Raw genomic sequence first — 23,509 nt, forward strand, 5'->3', positions numbered from 1 at the left:
GTGGTACTTTGCTCCATTGGCTCAGAGTAAATGGCAAGAAGAAAGCATGTTCCAACTTTCTAAACCAAAAGAGAGTTTTCAAGACTTGTTAATTTGATAAGCCCACACTCTGCTGTTCTCACTCCCAGTGATTCTTTTGCAATTTATTTTCAAGACAGAATGGCTTTTTAAGGCTGTTTAGTGACATTAGTCTCCTTACGCCATGTATAACATTATGTAGCCTTCTGTATTTCTTATAAGGTATGTAGTCAAATATTCCTCTGTACAAACTGTAGAATATCCGTGTTATGTACAGTATCACATTAACGCTGATGAAACAGACTTGACTCTCAAGCTGCCTTGGGTTTTTGAATATTGCTCTCTGACTCAAAACCTAATTAGTTTGGTCTCTTCTGGAATTGTACAGATTTGATTCAGAAATAACTTCTTCAGAGTGATGATGATTAATTTACTTTAACTTAATCATGTTTTCTGTTAATTGAGGTCACGTAAGAGCTGTGGTCTGCAAACTTTTCGTTTAAAGGAACTGTTTTTTGGTTTGCTTGCTTAAGGTTTTGACAGTATTCAGACTCTCACCTGAAAGTACGTTTGTTTTTCGCTTAAAATATGTTTTTTTTACAGGTTCTTGAAAGTTTGTGGCTCTGAACTAGTACGTCTTGAGTTGTCTTGTGGCCATTTCCTCAATGAAACATGTTTGGAGGTCATCACTGAAATGTGTCCAAATCTTCAGGAGTTAAATCTCTCATCATGTGATAAAATACCACCTCAGGCTTTCAACCACATAGCCAAAGTGGGCAACCTAAAGCGTCTCATTCTCTACCGAACAAAAGTGGAGGTAGGAACAAGTATTTTTTTAACCTTTGCAATAAAGACTTTTGGTCTTGGTAAAGTTGTTTGTTTGTTTGTTTTTCATTAATGAAGAAGAATTTTGCATGTAAATTCAGAAGCAAATCAAGACAATTCAAAGGTAGTTTCAAGAAACATAGTATTTTTTTTTTAATTTTCAAAATAGCTTCTGGATTTACTGAAAATAAATTTAAAACCGGCATGTTTTAACTTGTGTGGAAGATTGGTGATTTTTCACTGGCTGTTTTAAACAATATAGTTAAATCATGAATGTGAAAGGTTTTCTCTTGTTTTGAAGTATATTCCAGACAGACTGTATTTGGCAATGTAATTGGGAAATTACCCTATTTAGTAACCTACTGTAACTATCAACATTTTCTCCTTTAGAATGATTTACTAATTGCTATATCCCTACCATCTTTGTATATTAGCAGTATTTGAGACATGGAACACATTTAAAAAAAATACAGTGTAAAAATTACTTCTTTACACAGTTACTCAACTACACAAATCAGGGTTGTTATTGTTTGCTGCAGCATATTTCCTGCCTAAGATGGAATGGTTTTATACGCTACAGTTGAGAAGATCATTGTAGTTTACTACATTTTACAGATGTCGTATCCTAGTAAATAACAGCAATTTGAATGGGAAGCCATTCTACTACTTCTTACTAGCTACATCACTCATGTATCACAACCTTGCTACTCTGTTTTCGTGGAAGCTCTCACACTTGTGCTTCTCTTGTTGCAAAAGCTACTGCTTAGTAGAGCTCCAAAAAGAGGAGAAAACTGTGGCTCCGCAGGTTTTTCTTTATAGCTTTTTGGTTCTAAGATAAACATTTTCAGAGAAGTTTGATTGTGTGTGTTACTTTTAGTTATGGTTTTGGTACATGGAAGTGAGGTTGAGAGACCGGATTGTGTGGAGTGTTAAGCTGTAAGTGAACAGAGGAACAGAAGCTGTAACAGTAGGTTCTGTTTATGAGATGTCAAAGGGGCATCTGAAGTTGTAGCACCTGATTTTGTTTATAAGCAGTTCACACTGAACACACATGCTACAAAGTTAGTTGCATCTTCTTGTCTTTTTTTTGGGGGGGGGTAAATCATATGTATGTTTGTGTCCAGGGTCTAACTAGCTGTCTGTAAGGGTGATTTGGTAATGAATAGTAATTAAATCAAAGGGTAGGCTACCTGCAATGATTGGCATTTGCTCTGGGGTAAGCAGCCAGTCACTATGAAGCCAGTGCCCCTCAGTAACTCGTTACTCTGTGTATTGAAACAATTATGGTTTTCTTCAAACTAAAAAATGGTTTGGTGAGCCCTGCTTTGAAGTGCCTTTTATAGAGAGCTCGGAGTCAGTACCTTGGGCACATCTGTTCTGTTTGTCTCTTGCTAGACTTTCTGTAAATCTTGATAGATCTCCTTACCTCACTTAAAGTGTGTGCTCTGTACTTCACAAGGCTTTTTAAGATCTGAAAAAAAAATCATTGAATCAAAGATAAAGATTGTATAACTTTATTTTTTCTACTGTTGACTGATCATAATCTGTTCAATTCTACTCAGGTAACTTCTAAAGTTTGAGGCTTCATGTATGTAATAGTGCAGCAGCTGAGGCATACACTGAAAATTCTTGGTAACTCTCTGTGCTCAGCTATCACTTTGCTGAACAGAACTTGAGATTAGACTGAACGTAGGTGGTGAACTTCCCTGACTTTGAACCCCTTAAATTGTGAAGATTGATATCTACCTTTCATGTGTATGGACATGCATCTGCTTGTAGCTTACAAGTTCATTCATAATCAAGCTTCCTTAAGGCTGTGCTTCTGTTTTATACATCAGTATAAGCAAAAGGCACTGTTCCTAACAAACCATGGAAGAAAAATTTCCAGAAATCTAAACAGGTAAATGGGAGAGGATGCTTTTGTGTTGCTTGTTAATATGAAGGCACTTAACAATATACATTGTGTGTCACAGATGGAAAAGTAAAAGAGACAGGATGAAGATGTAGCATAGGATTTAAGCTAGAGGATTAGAGTTACAAAGATCACAGATTTACAGAAATAACATTACCTCTCTCTCCATTAGCTTCCCCTAATGCAAATCTTTGTTTTTCTGTACAAAAGAGGCTGCTGTTCCTTCTGTACTCTTCAGCTGATACAGAGCTGTTGAGTAGTAACTGATGTCTAGATGCAAGAAAGGTGGGATAGATACATTAATCAAGCATGCTCTGGAGTGATTTAGACTTCTCTAAAACTTACTGAAGAATTGTAGTATAGTAGTATTCTTGATTTTTTTTTTTTTTGTGAAATTTTTTCTACTACTGCTTCTTTTTTGGGTCTTCAGTGTTGGAGCTTTTAAGAAACAAACAAGGGAACAAAGCTAATGTTTAATCAAGAGCTTGATGTTGTATTGTTGCTAACTGGACCTGCTTGGAGAAAAGAATCTGAGGCCATGAATCCACTAAGGAAAACTGCTAACTGATAACAAGTATGTGATTATTGAGAGAAAGTTAGTAGGAAGGTGAGAAGAACAGAGCTGATGTGTGTTATGGTCCTCTGTAAAAGTTCTGTCTCAAAATCCAAAAAAAAGAAACCAAAAGAAAACCTTTTTTTTTTCCATTTAGACCACTGTTTTCCTAAATGAATCAGTGGTTTTCTCCTCTTCTTTTCCTTAAAAATAAACCAAAGAAAGAAAAAGTACTAAGTCTCTCGATCTGAATTTTCTTCTTGCATCGTATTCTATAATAGAAGGAGAAAGGTCCAAGTCCTACCATAATTATCAATGTGTTGTCATTTTTTTTGACAGATGGCATCCTTCTTCATCCTGTGTTAACCAACCTGATTCTAAAAATCAGTTGATATGATTTTGATATTAGTGAGAATTTTGAGGTAATTACCAAAATATGAAGAGGGAATGAACATGCAGAGAACAAGTAGGTTAAAGGGTGGCCCAAAATGAGTTCTCTAATGGGGTATGGTAAATGTCTTTGTATCTTGCTGCAGTCACTGGAGTTGAAGCATAGTCAAATTAGATCTAATGAGGACTGGGACTACTTCTTATGCTTGTAAACACTGATGAATTTATTGTTATGGTTGATCAAGGTGAACACTGAAGTTGAATGATTTAAGGGAAGTGATCATGGTTTTTAAAAGGGGAACACTGAAGAGAAGAAGAAAAGCAAAACAGGACTTTTAAGAGGGCCCCTTTCTGCATGTTATTTGTGATGGCAATGAAAAAGGGATCATTTTCCTACTCCACAGTTGTCAACCTTGGTTGCAAATGCAGTGTTTTGTTAGGGGACATCTGGGTAAATGGTACAACACGTTCTTTTGGTTGTGAATTTGGGTGCGTGAATAAATATCGTAGGAAATGATATGAGGATTCTCCATCCTTCTTGTCAGTATGTTGATAAAGCTGCTTGTGTTTTGCATGATGCTTTACGAAGTACAGCATTAACATCTAAATAAAAACAATGATATTTTGATTAAACAAACCCAAATTTATGTACCTGCCCAATCTGTAGGATCTCCCTTCTCAGACTACATCTAGCAGTACTCTTTCCTTCTTTTAATGCTAAATAAAAAAAAAAAATTAAAAGAGAGGAAAATTGCTTTTAAGATTTAAAGTATTTGTTGTGTTTGTCTATGATTATTATGCCACTAATGGATGAATTCTGAGGATATACTCTACAGTAAATTGACTATTGTTAATGATTTTACCTGTTAGGTACAGAAGAACAGATTTCGAGGCAAATGGAAACTTAATAAAATTGACAACATCTTATGTAACGTCTGAGCAATTGTTATGACAGTTTCTTGTTATTTTAGCTGTTTTCTTTGTATTGAAAATTATTCCCATTGTCTCTGTAATCAGAGCTGCGAAGTGTACGTTTTTAGTGTAAGAGGCAATTCTGGTGTTCTGCTGCTTACTATCTCTGGCACCAAAATCACTGCATTGCTACTTTGGAAGATGGCTGTACCATCTGGAGGAGTGTGTGGTCTTTGGTCCTAACCCTGCTGATTCTTAAGGCCATATATAATGATATTTCCTTGACTTACTGTGTACAAAATCAGTTTCAGACCTCTGAATAGAAGCTTCTACCACCCTTGAATTATTCCAGCCTCTATGTTACAAGGAGGAAAGTACACTGACTTTCAGTAATTTGTTCCAGGACAAACAAGAAAGAAAGGAGGAAAAAAAAATTGTCGTGCATCACTATACTCCTGTCTACTCAATGCAGCTCATTTTTTCAGTGCTTTAATTTTGTACTTAAAGCTTGTTTGATTCTGTATATGCTTGAAATAATCTGTAACTTGCTACGAGAAAGTAACCCCAACATTTTCTAAATCTAATTTCTGCTAGCTCAAGACCGCTAATTGTAGTTGTGGGATTTTTGTGGTGGTTTTGGTATTTGCTGATACATGACTCCTTAATGTTTATTCATTTGGAGTATATTCACAGCATAATTTAAGCACTTCTTGGCATTGATACATATGAAGAATACAATGAACAATGAAGGTACTATTGTGTACAGTAAATGGCAATGCACATCTTTATGGTTTGAGTATGAATATTATCTTGATTTAATGATTGTAATGAAGTATTCCATCCATATAAATAATGCAACCAAAACTGTATTTTAAATAAAGCAAAGCCACAAATACAGTAGGAGAACTTGACCATCTCCTTATTGTTGGGTGTAAATTTTAATGTAAGATTATGTATTTGATATTGTGTGATGTTCTCAATTCTTTATAATGTGTGAATAAAGAGTTAAGTTTGTATTACAGTTATAATTGAAATACAAAATGAACTAAATTTAAATCAAATTACAATGGACAAAGGACTTTGTTTTGCACACATTTCAAAGCAAGTGTTTTATTTATAAATTATATCTCTGATATATTTGAACAAGAGCAAACTTGGAACTTGCGCAACTGGAAGAAAGGTCATTGACAATTTTAGATATCAGAAGTGGTGTAAGAATCTTATCAGTAAATGTAACAGCTCTTACTTTCTTATGCCATGAGTAATGTAAAAGTTAATGCTGCCATAAAATCATTCCACAGAGTTTTCAGAAATAACCTCTTAGGAGTTATGTTATACTTCTGAGAGCTGAGGTGTGTCAGCCACTCCTCCCAGTTTGATGTCATCAGCAAACTTGCTGATAGTACACTCTATTCCCTCATCCAAGTCATTGATGAATATATTGAATGATACCGGCATGATGCTCATACAATGTTCATATTGCATCTGTTTTTAAAACTATGCCGTAAAGATTTGGAGGCAAAAGTTTTATCACTGTCCAGTTCTTCATCTCAAAAATGGTCCAATAATCCAAGTACGTTAGGAGGGGAAGAAGGGGGGAGCTGATTTTTAAGAAATATGTTCCAATTCTCACAGTTTTCATCATATTTCTTCTCTGATAGCTGCATGGATACTTGAGGGGGAATAGACTTCCTGCTAGTTTAAACTGTAGAGAAAAATGGATTTGCCACCATGTTTATTTTGAATCTATAAATGTAAATTGTCTACATTAATGTCTTCATCCACAAGGTATCACTTAAATACATTTGTGATTATGGTAATAAATGATAATCTGAAAATGAGTACTTTTTGGGAAGCAAACAGGTTCCTGAAAACTAAAGCTAGCACTGTGTAAGTATCTAAAGTTAATTTTGTGCTCTTCTTTAACTGGTTAAACCAATGGTTCTTATGTGTTTATAGGCACACATGTCGTGTGACCAGAAGCATATTTTACAGTTTCTTTGCTGGAGCAGCTTTAAAAAGAAGTGCATTTCACCATTACCTTTTGTGTCAGTATTATAATTTTATTCAATTCTGCTTTCTGTGAGAGTGATTGCTTTTGGGGACTATTGTACCTTTATTGTAGGTTGTTTTTTAGATGTTGAGGTACAAGACCTTGAAATTAATGTAACAGATTTTTTTTTTATTTTTTTGTAGGCAGTATTGATTTACCTTGTCACACCTTTCAAAACGAACATTGTAGTAGATATTTACAGAATTCTGGCTTTGCATCTGATGTGGTTTTTAATTACTGTATTAGAATAGCAGATGCCAAGTAATTTCTGATGTAGTTCTTTCACAGACTGTGTCAAAAGAACCCCCACATACAAAAAATTTATTTTTGGCATTCTTCTTGTGCTATATAGTGCCAAAGGGAGGAAAAAACCAGTATTCAGAATTTATATAGATTTTGAATTGTCTTTGACAGTCTTACAGGATTACCTTTTACATTTGCATGAGGTGCTTGTAATTGTACTATGGTAAAGTTATTTTGCTGCAGTACTTATGAAGTAGAACTTCGCTGGCTTAAGATAAAGAATTTGATAAATTATAATTGTATATTTTCAAGTAGTTGATGGAAAACACCAATGTTTGTGCAATATTTTTGCCACTAGAAGCCAGATTTGGAGGTAATAACTTGCTGAATGTGTTACTGGGCTGGGGGGATAGGATTGGTTGTGGTTTTTTTATTTTTCAGAGAGTCTTACTAGAACCTCCGTTAATGCAGTTTTACATATGGAAATCAATTGCCATTCCAAATATATCTTAGTCACATATAATAATAAAAATTAACTCAGCGATGTGCTACCATCAAATTTTCTTGTCTCTATGCGGGAACACATAGCAGCTTCTTTTAACTAAGGTGTTCCTGGAAGTCCTAAAGCTGAATTAACATTTAGTTTTGTCTCAATTATTTTCCCTGAAATTAGAAGTAACTTGGTTCATTTTCTGAAATATTTTGGCAAAAGTTGTACATGTCAGGTTGTAGTATAGAGGGGAAGCTGCCAACTGAAAGAGGATGGGTAAGGTTGTTACCTTTGGTTGGCCTTTTGAGGAGGGGCTCTATCTCCAAAGCCTCAGCCCACCACAGCCTGTTTCTGTCTGAAGGGTCCAAACTCCTCCTGCCAGCCCTTGTGTGAGACCCCCTGCCCCAAGGTAGGTGAACAGGATTCAGGAGACCCTTCTGGGTGGTGGGGCCATGCCCAGCTACAGCAGTGCTCTGCTGTCTGTTGCTTCTCTGGCCATTGCTTGAGCTCTGCTAGCTGTTATTATTACTTCTTCAACATGACTGAGTTGTCTGAGGAGAATAGTGATGTAACTGATGTAACTGCCCCGAAAGAGTCAGTGAGGGGGTTCCTGTTAGGTTTCTGTCAGGTGTTCAGTCTTGCAGGTGAAGCAGTTGAATTTGGTTGGTGATAAAGCAATATTTTTTGTAGGAATTCAGAGTGGGTGCATGTATGCAGGGACTTAATGCACACCGCTGAAATATCCAGAGACCATGTATGACGTGGATGATGTTTTAAAGCCATCTTAAAAACCATCACGTCTCTCTAGGTGGTGATCACATCACACGTGTGACCTGTGTGTATTAAACCAGCATGTATTTCTTAGCTCCTTGCACATGTCCCCTCTGTTACAGTAATTCTTTTGGGGGAAAACTACTTTGCTTCCCACGGAATGACTAACCATTGCACTCTTCAGAAACACGTCCTTGGCGAAAAGCAGGGAATGGCTGTTGTTGTTAAGTAGGATGGTTCTTACCAAATGAGGTTTGAATTGTTGGTGTGAAGTTGGAAAGGGGATAAACTTGCAGTCACTGGTCTCCCCTTCCAGAAAGTTTGGCCTTGATTCTGACAGTTGTGTGAGAAGGTGTTTTGTGTCTGCAGCAGTGGAAGTGGTTCTCATTATGTGTGTGCTGAAGTCTGAGACATTTTGGTCTAATTTGTTCCCACAGTTGTGCATTTGTCTGGCTGAGTCAGCTGGCTCCAACCTCCTTTGCTGTAAACTTAAACTTTTTGGGAACAAAAGGGAAGCTCCTGCCCAGATCATGAATAGAGGAACCTTTCTGTGCAATTCTGAGAATACTTTGATTTCTCTGCTGAAGCAGATGCAGCTCTGCTGAAGGATTGATTTCTGAGAAGAAGGATGTGAGTGATTGACTGAGAGAGACATGGAAGACTTCATTGGCCTGACCTTAGTGTGTAGTTCTCCAGTTCTCCTTTCCATCTGCTTCTTGGGTTCCAAGAATTTTTATGAGAAAGAATACTTAGAGTACCCTGCGGAACTACTTCTTCTTTACCACATTTACTCTTCCTTCTTCAGGCAAGGCTGAATCTTCTGTCTTGGATTTTCATGCAGATTATTAGTTGCTACTGAATGGTATAATATTGTCAGGTGTTCTGTTAGATAAATAGGCTCCCAAAATATAACTGTGTAGTATTACACATATAATGACTGATGTCCTGTAGTAATTGCCTAATCGCTATGTCAACTTTTAACTATATGTGTTGAGAAATGTAAATTCGATTTGTACACAAACAGCATGTGGCAGCTCTTGATTGGGCACTGGATATTTGGGGTTCCACAATTCTTTACTAGCTAGCTGATCAAATGTTTTCTCTTATGAAAAGGTGTTTGTTTGTGGAATAAGCTTTTCTAAATACGTATTCAGTACCATTAGTTAATGTAATGCTAAAGACCCTGATTCTAACCTAAAAGCAAATATTTTTCACAATATTTTAACATAGGTCTGTAGAGTAAGATGAAAACGCAACCTAGAAACATGGGTAAATACTGTGAGAGAACCTGTTATTAAATATAACAACCTCATAAATTTATATGCAAAGGCAACTCACCACAAAGACTCTTCAGGATGCCTTTTTTTTTTTTTGATAGAGAAGTAACTGAAAATGAAAAAGAAATTGTGGGTGTTAGGCATGCTGTTGTATTCATTATTTTATATGGTGGAAAAATGCAATATTTTTGTTGTGGAGAGCTTGCAGATACAGGCATCTAATCTGATATCTGCCTGCAGCTAACGTTATTTAAGTATTTGAACCTAAGTGGACACAACAGAGTTTTGGGGGAGATAGGGCAGGGAGGGTTAGGGGTGAGGTCATCATTAGGAAATAATAAGAAAAAAAAAGTACAATTTTGGTTGTCTTCTCATATAACGTAATTGGGGAGGTGGAGATTAAAGGATTTTTTTTTGCTACCCCTAACTTAAATTGTTATGCTTAAACCCCTCAAATTTATGTCTTGTGTAATTCTTTGTTGTTGGACAAAGTAGTTAACTGGAGAATTAGTAACTCTCTGATTAAAAACATAGCAAGCAAGGAAAATGATATTTAAAGAAAGGAGGAAGCAGTCTTTAATGAGACTTAAAGATTACTTTCAGTATTCACTTCATTGAAAAAATTTGAAGAAAAAAATGCAGGAGAATGAAAGTCTTGTAAAAGATTCAGGCTCTCAAGTTGTTTCACTGAGGGGCTGGAAGAATTCCCAACTTATGTCACAGTTCTTCTCAGAAGGGGAAAAAACAGTCTGTTGTTTGTTCCCAGCATAAAAAGTAACAATTTTAAAAGTTGTTGTTAAGGTTTCTCTGTAAAAAGAAAGTTTATAAAAAGGTGCAGACTGTTTCTTCCATATCCCAACCCTAAAAGTAAACCAATGTTGTTTTTCTTAAGCTCTTTAATCTTGCAGAGGCACACTGTGCTGTATTTATTTTTGTGCTTTTATTATAGTGTAACCATTATGTGTTAACCATATTATAGTGCATCATAGTGTTTTTTAAAACCTTTTTTTTTTTTTTTTTAAGTCTTGGACTACTTGATAATGAAACTGCAATGTGTAAATGGTCAAATATTCAAAGTTCATGTTCCACGGGTGAGCCAAATCTGTCACAGGCAGAAGGGTTTTCTGTTTGAACTCAGGATATCTCTTAGATGCTTTCCTCATCATACTAACATCAGAAATAATTTGCACTTGCTGCTGGATCATGAATGCAAAAGATCCTGAAAAAAGTCAAGCAAGATTCACTCTGGCCAGCAGTATTTGGTTTCTTTACTGATAGGGTGTCTGTTCAAACCAGCAATGCTCTTGCAGCGTTCGAGTCAAAACTTCAGTGTGATGTCTGGGGTCTTTACAAAGACAGGTAGGATACAAGTTAGTCCAATATCAGCTGTTGAGTTGAAGTTATTCGATACACCTAAATGTCTTCCAGGCTGGCCTGTGTTGCGGAGTGAAGGATTTGCATGTTTGGCCAGACCTCCCACCTGTCTTGTGTGCAGTAGGTTAGGATTTCCAGCAGTGATCTCATCTCTTCTGTTGCCCAAGGCAGCATCAACTCTGTTGATGTCCTTTCTGACAGGTGTTTGTCTGCCTGTTCACAAATGCTTCAGAGATTCTTCAGGCAGTCTGCTTCACTTTTCTGAGGTTTAGGACTGACAGCCATGCTTTAAAATATTTCTGTAATCTGCTCTGTAAGGTTGTGTTTAGCAGCAGTATCACATCCTTCTAATCAGTTTGATGTCAAGGTCTTGTCTCTTACAGCAGCTCCTGCATGGTCTCAGCTGTATGTTTTCCTGACCTGAAAACACCTTTCCTGGGAATGGAGGATGGGATAGACCATTTTATTTGGCCTCTTTGGACTCTTCCTATTGTCTATGCCATCTTATAAAATTTGGTTATTTTAGTAGTGTCTGTTTTGGCTTGGATGGTGGAAGAAATTTAGATGACTGAAGCCATGCCATGCATTACTCCACAAAGAAAAAGTAATTCTTACCTTAAATTTGTTTCCATGGTGAGGTGTTTTGTTTGCGTCATCTACTCTTTTCTCAATCAGTGAAAAGGGGAGCAGGTACAAAGCCAAACCTTACCTTTGGTTCGGGAAAAACTCCAAAAATCTACATTGTAGGCTCAGAGACGGTGAAATTAGACTCTGTCCAGGTTAAAGTTTGCCAATCCAGAATTTAGACAGCCTCCTAGCTCCTCTTGCAAAGCTCTCCAACATGTGAAGGTTGGCCTGTGTTACAGCTTCAGTCGGGTGATGGCCTTGCTCTCCTCTGCTTACAGTCATCTTGTGTTGCAAGTCAGAGAGATGAATTGTATAGACAGATGGCTTGAAGCAGACAGGTTATTACAATGATAGTCCTTCTATATGTGGTGCATATGGATTCTGTGAGCTGCCATTCTCCTCTGCTATTTTCATGTCCTTTGCCACCTGGATTCTCAGTTGGCTGAGGCACAACTAGGCAAGCACAAAGGGTTTTTTCTTCTTTCTTGACATATGCAAACTCCACCTCAGTTACAGAAAAACAGACACTGCTTCTGAAAGAAATCTGATTCTTGTGTATGGATGTGTATGCACTCTGGAAGAGTAATTAATATAGCTTCTGTAATTAATGTTGAGTAAGTAGTTGTTTACTCCTCGGCTTGACTTGGTGTGATTTGTGATGGTACAACATGGTGTTCTACCAAGCTGCCTTCTATTTACCCATGTTCCTAGTGCTCTTTTAAAATAGTTTGCTGTTGGTGTTTTTTTGTTAGTTTGTTTTAATAATTGTTTAAAATAATACCTTAGGTTTTATAGGTTGTGAAAAGACCTCTGAAAATGTGGACTCAGTGCACATCAATACAGGAAGGACTGTCTCAAATTAGAGAGGGACTAAAAAAGTTATTCTGAGAGCTGGATCAAATTCCTGTTCAAGTCAACAAAAGTATTATAGCTCGATTATCTAATCAAGGTAACTATGAATATTAGTCTTCCTACCTATTTCAACCGTCTTTGAAGAAGAGAAAGTATGGAATTGATCTCACATCCTACAATCTGTTCAGAATCACTGTTTGGTTTTTCACTGTTTGTGTCATTAGGGAAACATATTGCTGCTTCCCATCCTTTCAGTCTGGTGTTTAAATTCCAGTCTGGAAACCATTGCTGAAAATCATGGTGGAATGCATCAAGCTATTCAGCTTTCCTGGGGAGTTGCCTGAATACTTGCAGAAACCCTGTTTAGAACTGTGTATGCAGTCAGACTGATTTCTTTAGCTCTGATATTTAAGCTTTTTAAAGGGAGGTTTGGGGATTTTGCTTTTAATTTGCGCACCTTAGTAGTTTCTAAAGCTTATAGATTTGACCGAGTTAAACAGTAAAGATTATGTCTTATTCTCTTGGAATTGCTGATGTAATGATCCAAATTTACTGGTTTAATGATCCAAATGAAGCATTTGCCTAATAAGTATGTTATTTAGAACTTATTGGATATTTACACATTTACCAGTTTTGAAATGTTTTAAATGTTATTTATTTAATGCTTGTGCTTAATTCCATAGCTACCTTTTTCTTTAAAAACATGATTGAAAGTAAAACAAGCAGGTGGGCAGTGGCTTTGTAGGACCTCTGCAAAGATACATGTGAGGAAGGCTTGCTCATAGTGTCTACTTTTAGGCTGCCTTTGGGAAATCAAATCTTAGAAGGCCAAGTTGGAAGCTGAGGTTCCATCCATGTCAAGTGTTGGGTGTTTCTAATTGCTCCCTGGAGACACCTAAATTAGGTGTCTGAAATGGTCTCCACGAATACCCCATGCTATGTCCCTGTTTTGTATCTGCCAGCCTTTCAGTGTGAGGGAACAGATATTTCTTCATGGTGGCATGACAAAAGTTCGTGTTCCTGCCACATTTCATTAGAGTATAACTGAGGAAACTATATAAAGCATTTTACCGTAAATGTTTCAAAATTAAGTGTATATATATATTTTTTAAATACATAATTTATACAAGCCATGTGTACAAGTATTGTTGCCCAATGTTCTTGTAGGAATTCTGCTTATTAGCAGTAGGTTATTTTGTCCTTTGTATATTGCTTGGGGTTTTTTGTTAGAAACTTGTATAAACTGTAGACATCCACAGACTTATATTGTTAATATGTTGTGAAATTTATTTGTGTTTTCAAGCTGATAGAGATTACAGAGTCCTGACAATGTGGTGAATGTTCTAGGTGTGATGCACAGCTATTTGTGAGGTGAATTCCAGACTACCTTCTTTTTTGCACTGTGTGTATTTCCAACTACAAAACAAAACGTGGCTACAGACAACGCAGAAGAGTCTTTCTGTATCTTGGAAACACAAATAAAAACCTGTGAATTTTCCCTTGTTGTGGAACAGAACAGCTGCGTACTTTACATTTTGTAAGATGCATCTGATGTTCCAGTCCAATTTCAGGCTGAGCAATGTGCAGTATTTTCTGAAAAGAACGACCATGTTAAATGGCAGGAACATGACTGTAAAATACACATTGTATCTGTTTCGGTCTGCATGCAAGTAGTGACAGGTGCTCGATGGTTGTCAGCATCCTTGTCAGCACGGAGACTCCTTTGACATTAAAGTCACCAACTCAATCCTGATGCTGCCAGCTCTATTGGCAGTTCCATCAGGCTGCAGCTGATCAGCGAATGTCAGAGCCTCTGCTGTTCTCCGGGTATGTCGCCAGCCCTCTGTGTTTTTAGGCTGGCCTTGCCTGGTGGTTGAACTTACCACACTGCTTCAGCAGCTTTCCTGTGGGAAATGAGCGGATAGGTCATGGGCGTGTAGATATCTTCAGGGCAATGCAAAACCACATCCAAAGTGACTTGCATAAAGGTTTGTAACGATTACCATTGCTTTAAGCTAATCGATGGGTAAAGTACCCGGGGACTCATTAAGTGGCATTTGTGGTGTCTGTAGCAGAGTTTTGAGCTGTATTTCAGGAAACACAGTGACAGCCTTTAATGTCTAATTGACCTCTTCTCTTTGTTTCACTTTCCGTATTTCCTTCTGCTGTGTTCTCCCGTGGCAGCAAACAGCCCTGCTCAGTATTCTGAACTTCTGCTCGGAGCTGCAGCACCTCAGCCTGGGCAGCTGCGTCATGGTGAGTACTTACACCACACGAGGACGCTTGCTTGGAACTAGACCTGAGTTTGTTTCACAAAGACATGTTAAATGCTAGGTTGATATTAAGCTATGCTGTCTTGCAATGTCCAAGACAGATGCAGATTAGTCATATACTTATGGGTTACGTGCCAGTTGCGTTCACCTGAAACCTAACTTGTAGGCTTCCTCGTAGTTCTTTAGCCTCTTCCTAAATTTTTCGGCATTCTTTATATGTGTGATCAGTTTTTCTTTCTAAAACTAATAATAAAGACTTAGGTATTTTTATTCAGCCCAGATTGTCATTCCTGGCAGATTAACACTTGTGTCTGACTCTAATAACCATGAGACAAATATTTTCAGCAAAAGCCATTTGAGTCATAGTCTTGCACACGTTGCTTAAAGAGAGTACAAGGATAACAATTCCTGCATGGCACTCATGTGAGCTGGGTTGCTCAGAGGTGTGTGTGATGGGATTCTGGCTTGCTGCAGATAACTCATCAGGAAGACTTAGCCAACCTTCCTTGTAGTTCAAGAAGCAAGTGACAAAGCAGAATTGGCTCAGCCTTCCCTGCTTTGACTCACAGACAGAAGAGGAAGGCAACGTGACTACAGTTTTCCAACAGTCCTTGAATTCCTATGATTTTTGATAGTGGATTTCATTCCTTCTTCCTGTAGAGTGGGACCCTGTTTCAGTCCCTTTGGCTTGCCCAAGGTGACTTAATAGAACTTCCATGAGGAGATGGAGCAACTGATCAACCTAGAAAAGAAATATACACGTTCTTCAATCTAGATGTGCCTATGCTTGCAGTGCCTATGGTCGTAAAAAGTTTTCATCATCTTTTAAAGGAAAAGCTACCGTGAAAAATAAAAGAAAGGCTTTTCAATGAAAACAAACTTTTCACTGCATTTTCACTGAAGTGAAAGTGAAAATTTTAAATTCACTTAAGTGAAAATTTTAAGTTCACTTAAGTGAACTCAAAAGCACGTCTATCTGGGGATTGATAGGGAATGTATTTTCTTTTTGTCTTTTGCAAAAGTAGACCTCACTGTACTCTCAGAGCTCTTTACAAATGAAAAATGCTTATGATTGTGTTAGCAAGCAAATCTTGAAACACCTATGTATGTCCGGAAGGATGGTATACATGACAAAGTGTTTGTTTTCCTTGCAGATTGAAGACTATGATCTTATAGCAAGCATGATGGGAGCAAAATGCAAAAAGCTTCGCAGCCTGGATTTGTGGAGATGTAAAAACATAACTGAAAGTGGAATAGCAGAATTGGCTTCAGGCTGCCAGCTTTTGGAAGAACTCGATCTAGGCTGGTGCCCTACACTACAGAGCAGTACAGGCTGCTTCACTAACCTTGCACGTAAACTCCCCAACTTGCAGAAGCTCTTTCTTACAGCCAACAGGTCTGTGTGTGACACAGACATCGAGGAGCTGGCGGCTAACTGCACGCATTTACGGCAGCTGGATATATTGGGTAAGAAAACATAGGGCTATTGGTGTATTTCTCACTGCATCTCAAAAACCTTGCAGTTAAAATGGAGTCCTTAAGACAAAACTGCCTTCTAGACAGATTTTTAAATAAATATTTCTTAAAGTTGTAGTTTAAGATACTAAAAAATTGAGGGAAATTTTACTCGCTGCAGTGAGTTTCTGACTTAGAATCCAGTGGATTTATACCAACCATGTAATTTGACTGCTTAGTATGAATTGCTTAAGCTGAGATTTACGTGTGAGATTTTTTCCAACAACTTTGGTTTCATGACCATTAGTTTTTTAGCTGAAATCTTTGTCTTCTGACTATCAGAAGATCAAATTTCTTCTCCTTCTTTCCGCTTTTTTGTTGCTTTATTTCTGTGAAGTGTGACAAAGTATATTGATAGTGCAAGTCTGTGATCAATAAACAGATTTCTGCTTTTAGATAATACACTTTCACCAAGCAATATTGAATTTCTTTGTCACTTTTACCAGGGAGTGAGTTTAACTCATTAAAGAGGAAAAGGTAATTAATAGCAAAATTTAAAACGGACTTTCTACTAAGGTGGGAAGTGATGATGAGCAAAAAGCGTAGCAAATCTTAAATTTCTAATCCTCTGCAGCTTCTGTAGTTAAAAATATTTTTAGAAATTTTAAATAAATATCCTTTTAACTCTTGAGTAAAGGTTTTGAGAAATGTAGTTTTGCATGATACTGATTTTTTTTCTTTTTTTGATGGTATATGAGGTTTTATTCTTAAAATAATGTAGGACAACAGGGATAATTGTGACATCAAGGTGGGAGAAATTTCTTCGTGCTTTTACTGGCTTATTTTCACAGGGTTAGTTGAAAAGAAAGATTTAAGTTAAAGAGAGGAAAGTGGCTGCACTGTGTATTTTTAATATTTAATAATTTTAATGAAAATATTATATTTAGGTTGAGAGAGATGCCAGGAAGAACTCAGTGCCCTCAACTTGAATAATGTTCCAAGCAAGTTTAAGGCTATCGGCATTTACCATTTCTCATTACAAAAAAAATGTGCCGTATGGTGTCACTCCACTATAGCTAATACAGTCTTCTACCATGAAGGATGGTTTTGCTCATCTTTGAGCAAGTTGCCTTCTGACCAGTATGGGAAAGGAGAATGAACAGATAAAAACTTTGTTTTGTGTATCCTTAGGGAAATCCATTTTGTAACTAGATAATCAAGGGCACATTTCCCTATTCAGACAGGAAAAATTTCCGAACAGCATAGCGAATGTAGTCTTTCCTAAACACTTACATTCTCCTGACCACCCACTTCCATGCGTTTCTGTTATAAGGGCATCGTGTCTGCCCACAAAGTGCTCTGACCTTTTCACTGCACCAGGGCTGCCCAGTGAATAGCTGGGCCGTCTTAAGCCTATGGATGGTCTGCTGCTTCTCTTGCTTCTCTGCCAGCCGTGAAGGCTTGTTGCCACGCTTTTTTAGCATTTGAGTTCACATTTGAATTCAGTTTGTCTTATTGATGTTTTTGCGGAAAAATACCGTGTGAACACGGAAAAGGGGTTTGTTCCATTCCCTGGGTGGTTACCAGTATTCCTGAATGAAGTGGATTTGTACTCAACCTTTCCCAGTGAGATTGCATTTTGGGTTATGGTAGCTGCTCTCCAGGGAATAGCCAGTAGGATTATCTGCAAGATGTTACCAAAAACCTTAATATCCACCTTTTATCCCTCACTTACTTTCTTCAGAGGAATACTTAGTAGGGGCAAAAAAAGGTTGTCTTCTGCTGTAAACAAGTCAGTACAAGGTGATATATGGGAAGGTGTTACCCAGCTTTTTTCTCAACAGCAAGGAAACTGTGTTTGTTTCTTTGTCTGAATAGGAGGACGGTTACATTCTGTGGTTAAAAGAAAGAGTTGTCAAGTATGACCACATTGGGTCATCTGAAGGTAAAGTTGCCAGGTGTTCCAATGTAAGTGCAGAAGTCTCAGTTGTCTGAACTAAAGAGCTTGTCTCTTACTGAGCAGGAGTATCAAGAAAGTCATAAATCTCTGTATGTGCTCTAACTTTTGCCAGCTGATGTAGGGCCATGCTGTTACTATAAGCTGCATAAATGCTTGATGTGTTTTTTGTCCTTTTGAAGAAGTGTGACAACGGGTCTGAAGCTGCTAGAGGCCTGAGGTCAGTGCTCAGCTTTGCAAGAGTAACCTTGAACAGTGGGTCTTCTCTGTGATGTGAATGAAGGAGATGTATTCTCATTACATCCTTTGTCATCTCCCAAGTACAGAAATGTCTGGCTTATACATGCATTGTGAAGGGCGTAGAAGTATTGCTGTTAGGTTAGCAGTGCATGCTGTAAGAGAACTTCTTTTGCTTCAACAAAGCGGTGTAAAAGCTTGAGATTTCTTGCTATATACAGGCACTTACCTAAGTAGGGATCAGAATGTCTTACTTGCACTGCAGTCACCAGCACTGAAAACACCATACTGGTTTCTCTTTGCAGTTGTTAGAACTTACGAACTTGTCAGGGAAAACTTCTTGTTTCAGATCTAGATTATTTATCACCACAATAGCTTCAGGACTGGAGGAGTCTAAGCTTCTGAAACAAATGTTGTTGAACTGTGTGTCATTCATTTAAGTGTTACAAAACGGATATTATATATACCCTAGATGCTGTTTTCAGGTGGCAGGTCCTGCAGCTTGCTACCCATCTGTCCTTTCCTTAGTCTCTCCATTAGTGTTTGGCAAGTCCCTTGTTACAGAATCATAGGACTCCATAGAAGATAAAAATTGCCAGTTTTCAAGGGCTGCATAAAATTATTGGCCCGTGTAAAGCATTGTTTGATGGGTGGTTGTGTTTGTGGTGTGTAAAACACATTTCAGCAAGTAAATTTCTGTTAAAATAAAAATCAAGAGTTGGGTCCATATCTGCTGTAGTTTGGCAGAGGAAGCATGACATAAGTGTGTCACTGAATACATGGGGGTTCTTGAAGTTTTAGTTCTGAGCTTTGTTTTACCTGGTACAGACTGAGCTGCCTGCTTAGAAGTATCATTTCCCTCTGTGCCCACATCCATTTCTCTGACGGATATGATGGGTTCCCACCTTGCAGTAGAATGATCCGGCTGTGATCATCTGATGGTTTTGTAGTGATGGAGTACATCATCCAGTGCTATCAAAAATTAAGTGGACACCTCTAGGCCTGTAGTTGAAAACTAGTCTTCAAATAATGATCAGCATTGAGGAATGTGATGAGTCAGATGACAAGCTTGAATTGGCAATGCAGATTCTTTTCTTGCACATCGTATCAGCTGCTTAGTTATGTTGCTGTGGGGCTACCAACTGCTGTCAAGGATGAAGAATAAGTCATTTTAGCCTTGCTCCCCAAAGACCTGACTACGTCTGTCCTACACAAAAAGAGTAATGAGAAGTAGACACCCTTGTTACTGCAAAATTCATGTATTCCTGTCTACATACCAACACCTCCCACACCTTCCTGAGCAACAGAAAACCCAACTGCCCCCTTGCCAGCTGTCAAAATTTTCAGCTTTATCCTGAGAGCATCAACACATAGTTAGTAAATTCAAACATGAAAATGTGTAGCACATTAAAATGTAGAACTCAAGTTGTGTGCAATAGATTAAAATGTAAAAAATTAAGGCTACTCTGGCTGATCTAGGGGAAGAAAGGAAAAGTAAAAACATTTGAGGGAATAGTGATAGTTATTTTCAAGGTCTTCACTCTCAAATGTCGTTTGATGTGCAGTGTGCCCAGGTGGCCAAAAAGGCCAAAAGCATCCTGGCTTGTATCAGAAATAGTGTGGCCAGCAAAACTAGAGGAGTGATCGGCCCCCTGTACTCAGCACTGGTGAGGCCCCACCTTGAATCCTGTGTTCAGTTTTGGGCCCCTCATCATAGGAAAGGCATTGAGGTGCTGGAGAGAGTTCAGAGAAGGGCAGTGAAGCTGGTGAGGGGTGTGGAGCACAAGTCTGATGAGTAGTGGCTGAGGGAACTGGGGCTGTTTAGCCTGGAGAAAAAGAGACTGAGGGGAGACCTTAGTGCTGTCTGCAACTACCTGAAAGGAGGTTGTAGCATGGAGGGTGTTGTTCTCTTCTCACAAGTAGCAAGCAATAGGACAAGAGGAGATGGCCTCAAGTTGTGCCAGGGGAGATTCAGGTTGGAAATCAGGAAAAAATTATTCCCGGAAAGGGTTGTCAGGCATTGGAACAGGCTGCCCAGGGAAGTGGTGAAGTAGATGAGGTTCTTAGGAACGTGGTTTAGAGGTGGACTTGGCCGTGCTAGGTTAATGGTTGGACTTAAAGATCTTAAACATCTTTTCCAACCTAAACAATTTTATGATTTTGTGATTCCTTATATGTGATAGATATAAAAGAAATCATTTACAGATAATAAAAAGAATTGTTCTAACAAAGAAATCATTACTCAAAAGTGTCTTTTAACAAAGGTGATACCAGAGAATTTTTCCAAAGAATAAACTGAACAACAAAATTAAATAGCAGATTTTAATATACTGATTATGTATTTATTCTGAGAAATGGCCAATTAGTCCTTGTAGGAAAAGTTGTAGTAAGTAACAGAGCTTCCAAACTCTAGAAGAATGCACCAAATAGGTAACTAGAAGGAGGCATTGTTAGTCTTTCAAAGGCAAAGGAAAATGTGCTCTGTGACACTTCTGAAATGCTTTTGAATGTGCTTTTAAGAAATATATATCACTAATTTTACATTGTATAAATAAAAGTAAAGCTGCGACTGATGTTTGTTTATCCCCTGGTGTGAATAACCAAACCCCAAGTGCATAACTGGCTTTTTTAGCTTTTAGAAAAAGATATTTCCTAACATAAAATTTTAAGTCTGAGAAGGAAAAAAGAAACAGGTGCAGTTAAGCATGTAATTTAGGATGGCCTATTTAGTTACAAATCCATTAAGCCTTAGTCTTAGATGAAACAGTAGGAGAACTGTTGAAATTCAGGTAGGAAGGAATGAAGAACATCCTACACAGAGAAAATCTGTGGCTAGATGTCTAGATCTAGGATTTTTGTAGAAATGCACATTTGGATCTTGAAGCTTAAAATCTGAGATGTGTAAACGAGGCTCATTTTAAATGAAGGTGCTGATGCAGTAGCAGTTTTAAGGCATGGTAGAAAAGAGATGAGTAGCATAATGTGGTGTTCCTGGAGTTTGGGTTGGAATGGTAGAGCAGATCCTGCTGGTGGTACAGTGGTACTATGGTAAAATTATGGTCAAGTGAAGTAAATAACTAAAGCATGTTACAGAACTACTGTGTGTGGCTGTAGGGACTGTGACATCAACCACCAGACAGTTGTGGTGACAGTAATAATATAATGATAAGGGAGTTAAAAATCATAATAATAATGATAAGCTTTGATTACATTTGTGTACAGGAGGTAAAAGTTGGGGGCCTGATAGCAAAGACTGTTTTCAGGGGATATTAAATGATGTCTCAAAGCAACTAATCTGAGAGCCCAGCATAGAAGAAGTGAAGACCACACTTAAATACTTCAAAGAAGAGTACAGGAGACTACTAAAAACAGAGGCATCTTTCTGGAAATGAAACCTATGCAGAGAAGAAAAATAGGAAGCTGTACACTAGAAAGGGAAACGAGGTCACAGTAAGGCAGAATGAGGTATTAGGGAACCATTGGCTAATGGTAGGTGCTACAGTTGTATTTCAGATATGTTAGAAGTAGTTTACAGTGGATTACTGAGGCTGGTAGGAACTCCAGATGTGAAGGATTGCTCAGATATGAGAAGGCCATTGCAGGAGAGCTGTTGTCCATCCATTAATGTTCATGGCAAAGGGGATCAGGTAGGCTGCTACATCAGAGCTATTCTTTCCAGGAGATTAGCCCGGAAAGCTGCCTTAAATTGGAATGCCAATACAGAAAGCTTTTGAACAAATCAATGCATTGAACGATAATAAATTGCTAGGATGAAATGGTATTTATGCAGCAGTTCTAAATGAGCTGAAATACAGGGCTGTGGAAAGCTTATTTCTGCTGTGTGATCAGTCACTTAAATAAGCCTCAGCACTAGAGGAATGAAGTTATAAACATGGCAAAATCTTCTGTAAAGGGTGCAGGTTAGAAGCTACAGAACAGTAAGATTGTCTTTTACTCTGTGGAAACCAGTTGCAGCCATAAGAAAGCCAGTCAGTCAGTGAACATGAAGGTCAGTACGACGTTTTGAAGGAGAGCTGTGTCCCCATGAAGGTAGGTTATGCCTTTCCAATATTTCAGAATTCTTTGGAGTTCTTGGTGGAGGCGAGCACTGATCCAGTCCCTAGAGGACTGGATTGTCAAAAGCTTTAGCCAGGGTGGTTCTGCTTTTGTAACTTAGCTGTCTTCTCCTGGTTTGTAAGGAGTCTTTCAAAGACAAACAACAGAAGAAAAGAACATATCTCTTTTCACAGTGAACTTAGGTCACTGCTGTGGTCACCAAGGGTCTGTATTGATCTGCTTGTAAGTAATCCAGGCAAAGGAGTGAATAATGCTGTACTAGAGGATAATGCAGAGATATTCAGGGTAGAAAAATCTTAAGTTGAAGAACTTGATGCTCAAAAATTGCAGAATGATCTTATGATACTGATCTTATGACAGCCTTGAGGGAACAGAAGAGATGTCCATAGGATTATGAATGGTGTGGAAACAGTGAACTGGGAATGATCTCTCGCTGCTTCTTTAGTATTCATTGCCCCTTAATTATTGCAAATAGTAAGCAGTGGGTTTAAGGATTATTTTTTTTTCTTTTTTTTTTTTTTTAACATGTAGTTAAACTGTAGAACTCATGGAGTGTCAACAATTATAAAGAAGTTCAGAAAAGTAGTAGCATTCCTGAAAGATAGCTTCAGAAATCCCTGAACAGATAATTTTTGGCAGTTGAGAAGATCCACCAGTGAAAAGCTGCTTTAAAAAGCTGCTGTTGCTTTTTTTTGGTAAGCATTATTGGCCCTGGCCATAGACAAGATCCTGGGCTAGATGTTTTTTTTGGGGTGCAGTTCAGCTCAATATGGAGCTGTGTAAGTTGAAGTGTCTACCAGCAGGTGTATGTTAATGATATATGGTGTTGGATATGTAAACTCCTTTTAGAGCCAGGAGAATTTGATGAGCGGTTTAGCCCACTGTAGACATCCAGACTTGGTTCACTTGCCCAGAGTAATCTGCCTGGCTTCTAGCCCTTCCAGTAAGGCATGGATCTCCTCCTGTGGGTCAGTGTCCTGTCTGCCAGCTCTGTGTGGATGTCCTACATGATGTAAGGAAGCCCAAGGGGCACCTCAGGCAACTTAATCATGTGCTTGAGCACCTGGACTGTGCTCACTAGATTTCCATCAGCTATAATGGGTCTGTGAATGTGTGTTTATAATCGCAGATTTGTTTGATTTCTGACTTGATCCTGTGCTTGATCTGAGCCTGTGTGACACGAGTTCAGTCACTGTGGTCATGTTTTTAGCAG

At 38.1% G+C, this 23,509-nt stretch overlaps 1 protein-coding gene across 6 annotated transcripts in view; it reads left to right on the forward strand.

The window, feature by feature from the left end:
* The window catches only part of FBXL4 (F-box and leucine rich repeat protein 4), a 63,592-nt gene that overhangs the window by 34,061 nt on the left and 6,022 nt on the right, over nucleotides 1-23,509 (forward strand). For 5 of the 6 annotated variants that reach the window (XM_071806718.1, XM_065834607.2, XM_071806717.1 and 2 more), the window contains 3 exons: nucleotides 622-835; nucleotides 14,482-14,553; nucleotides 15,725-16,037. In XM_071806718.1, coding sequence (XP_071662819.1) covers nucleotides 622-835; nucleotides 14,482-14,553; nucleotides 15,725-16,037 — 599 coding nt within the window. Of the gene's footprint in view, nucleotides 1-621; nucleotides 836-14,481; nucleotides 14,554-15,724; nucleotides 16,038-22,827; nucleotides 23,272-23,509 lie in introns of those variants that run through there. The other variant, XM_071806721.1, reaches the window with a different exon arrangement.

The sequence above is a fragment of the Patagioenas fasciata genome, chromosome 3, assembly GCF_037038585.1.
Source record: "Patagioenas fasciata isolate bPatFas1 chromosome 3, bPatFas1.hap1, whole genome shotgun sequence".
Lineage (NCBI taxonomy): Eukaryota > Metazoa > Chordata > Aves > Columbiformes > Columbidae > Patagioenas > Patagioenas fasciata.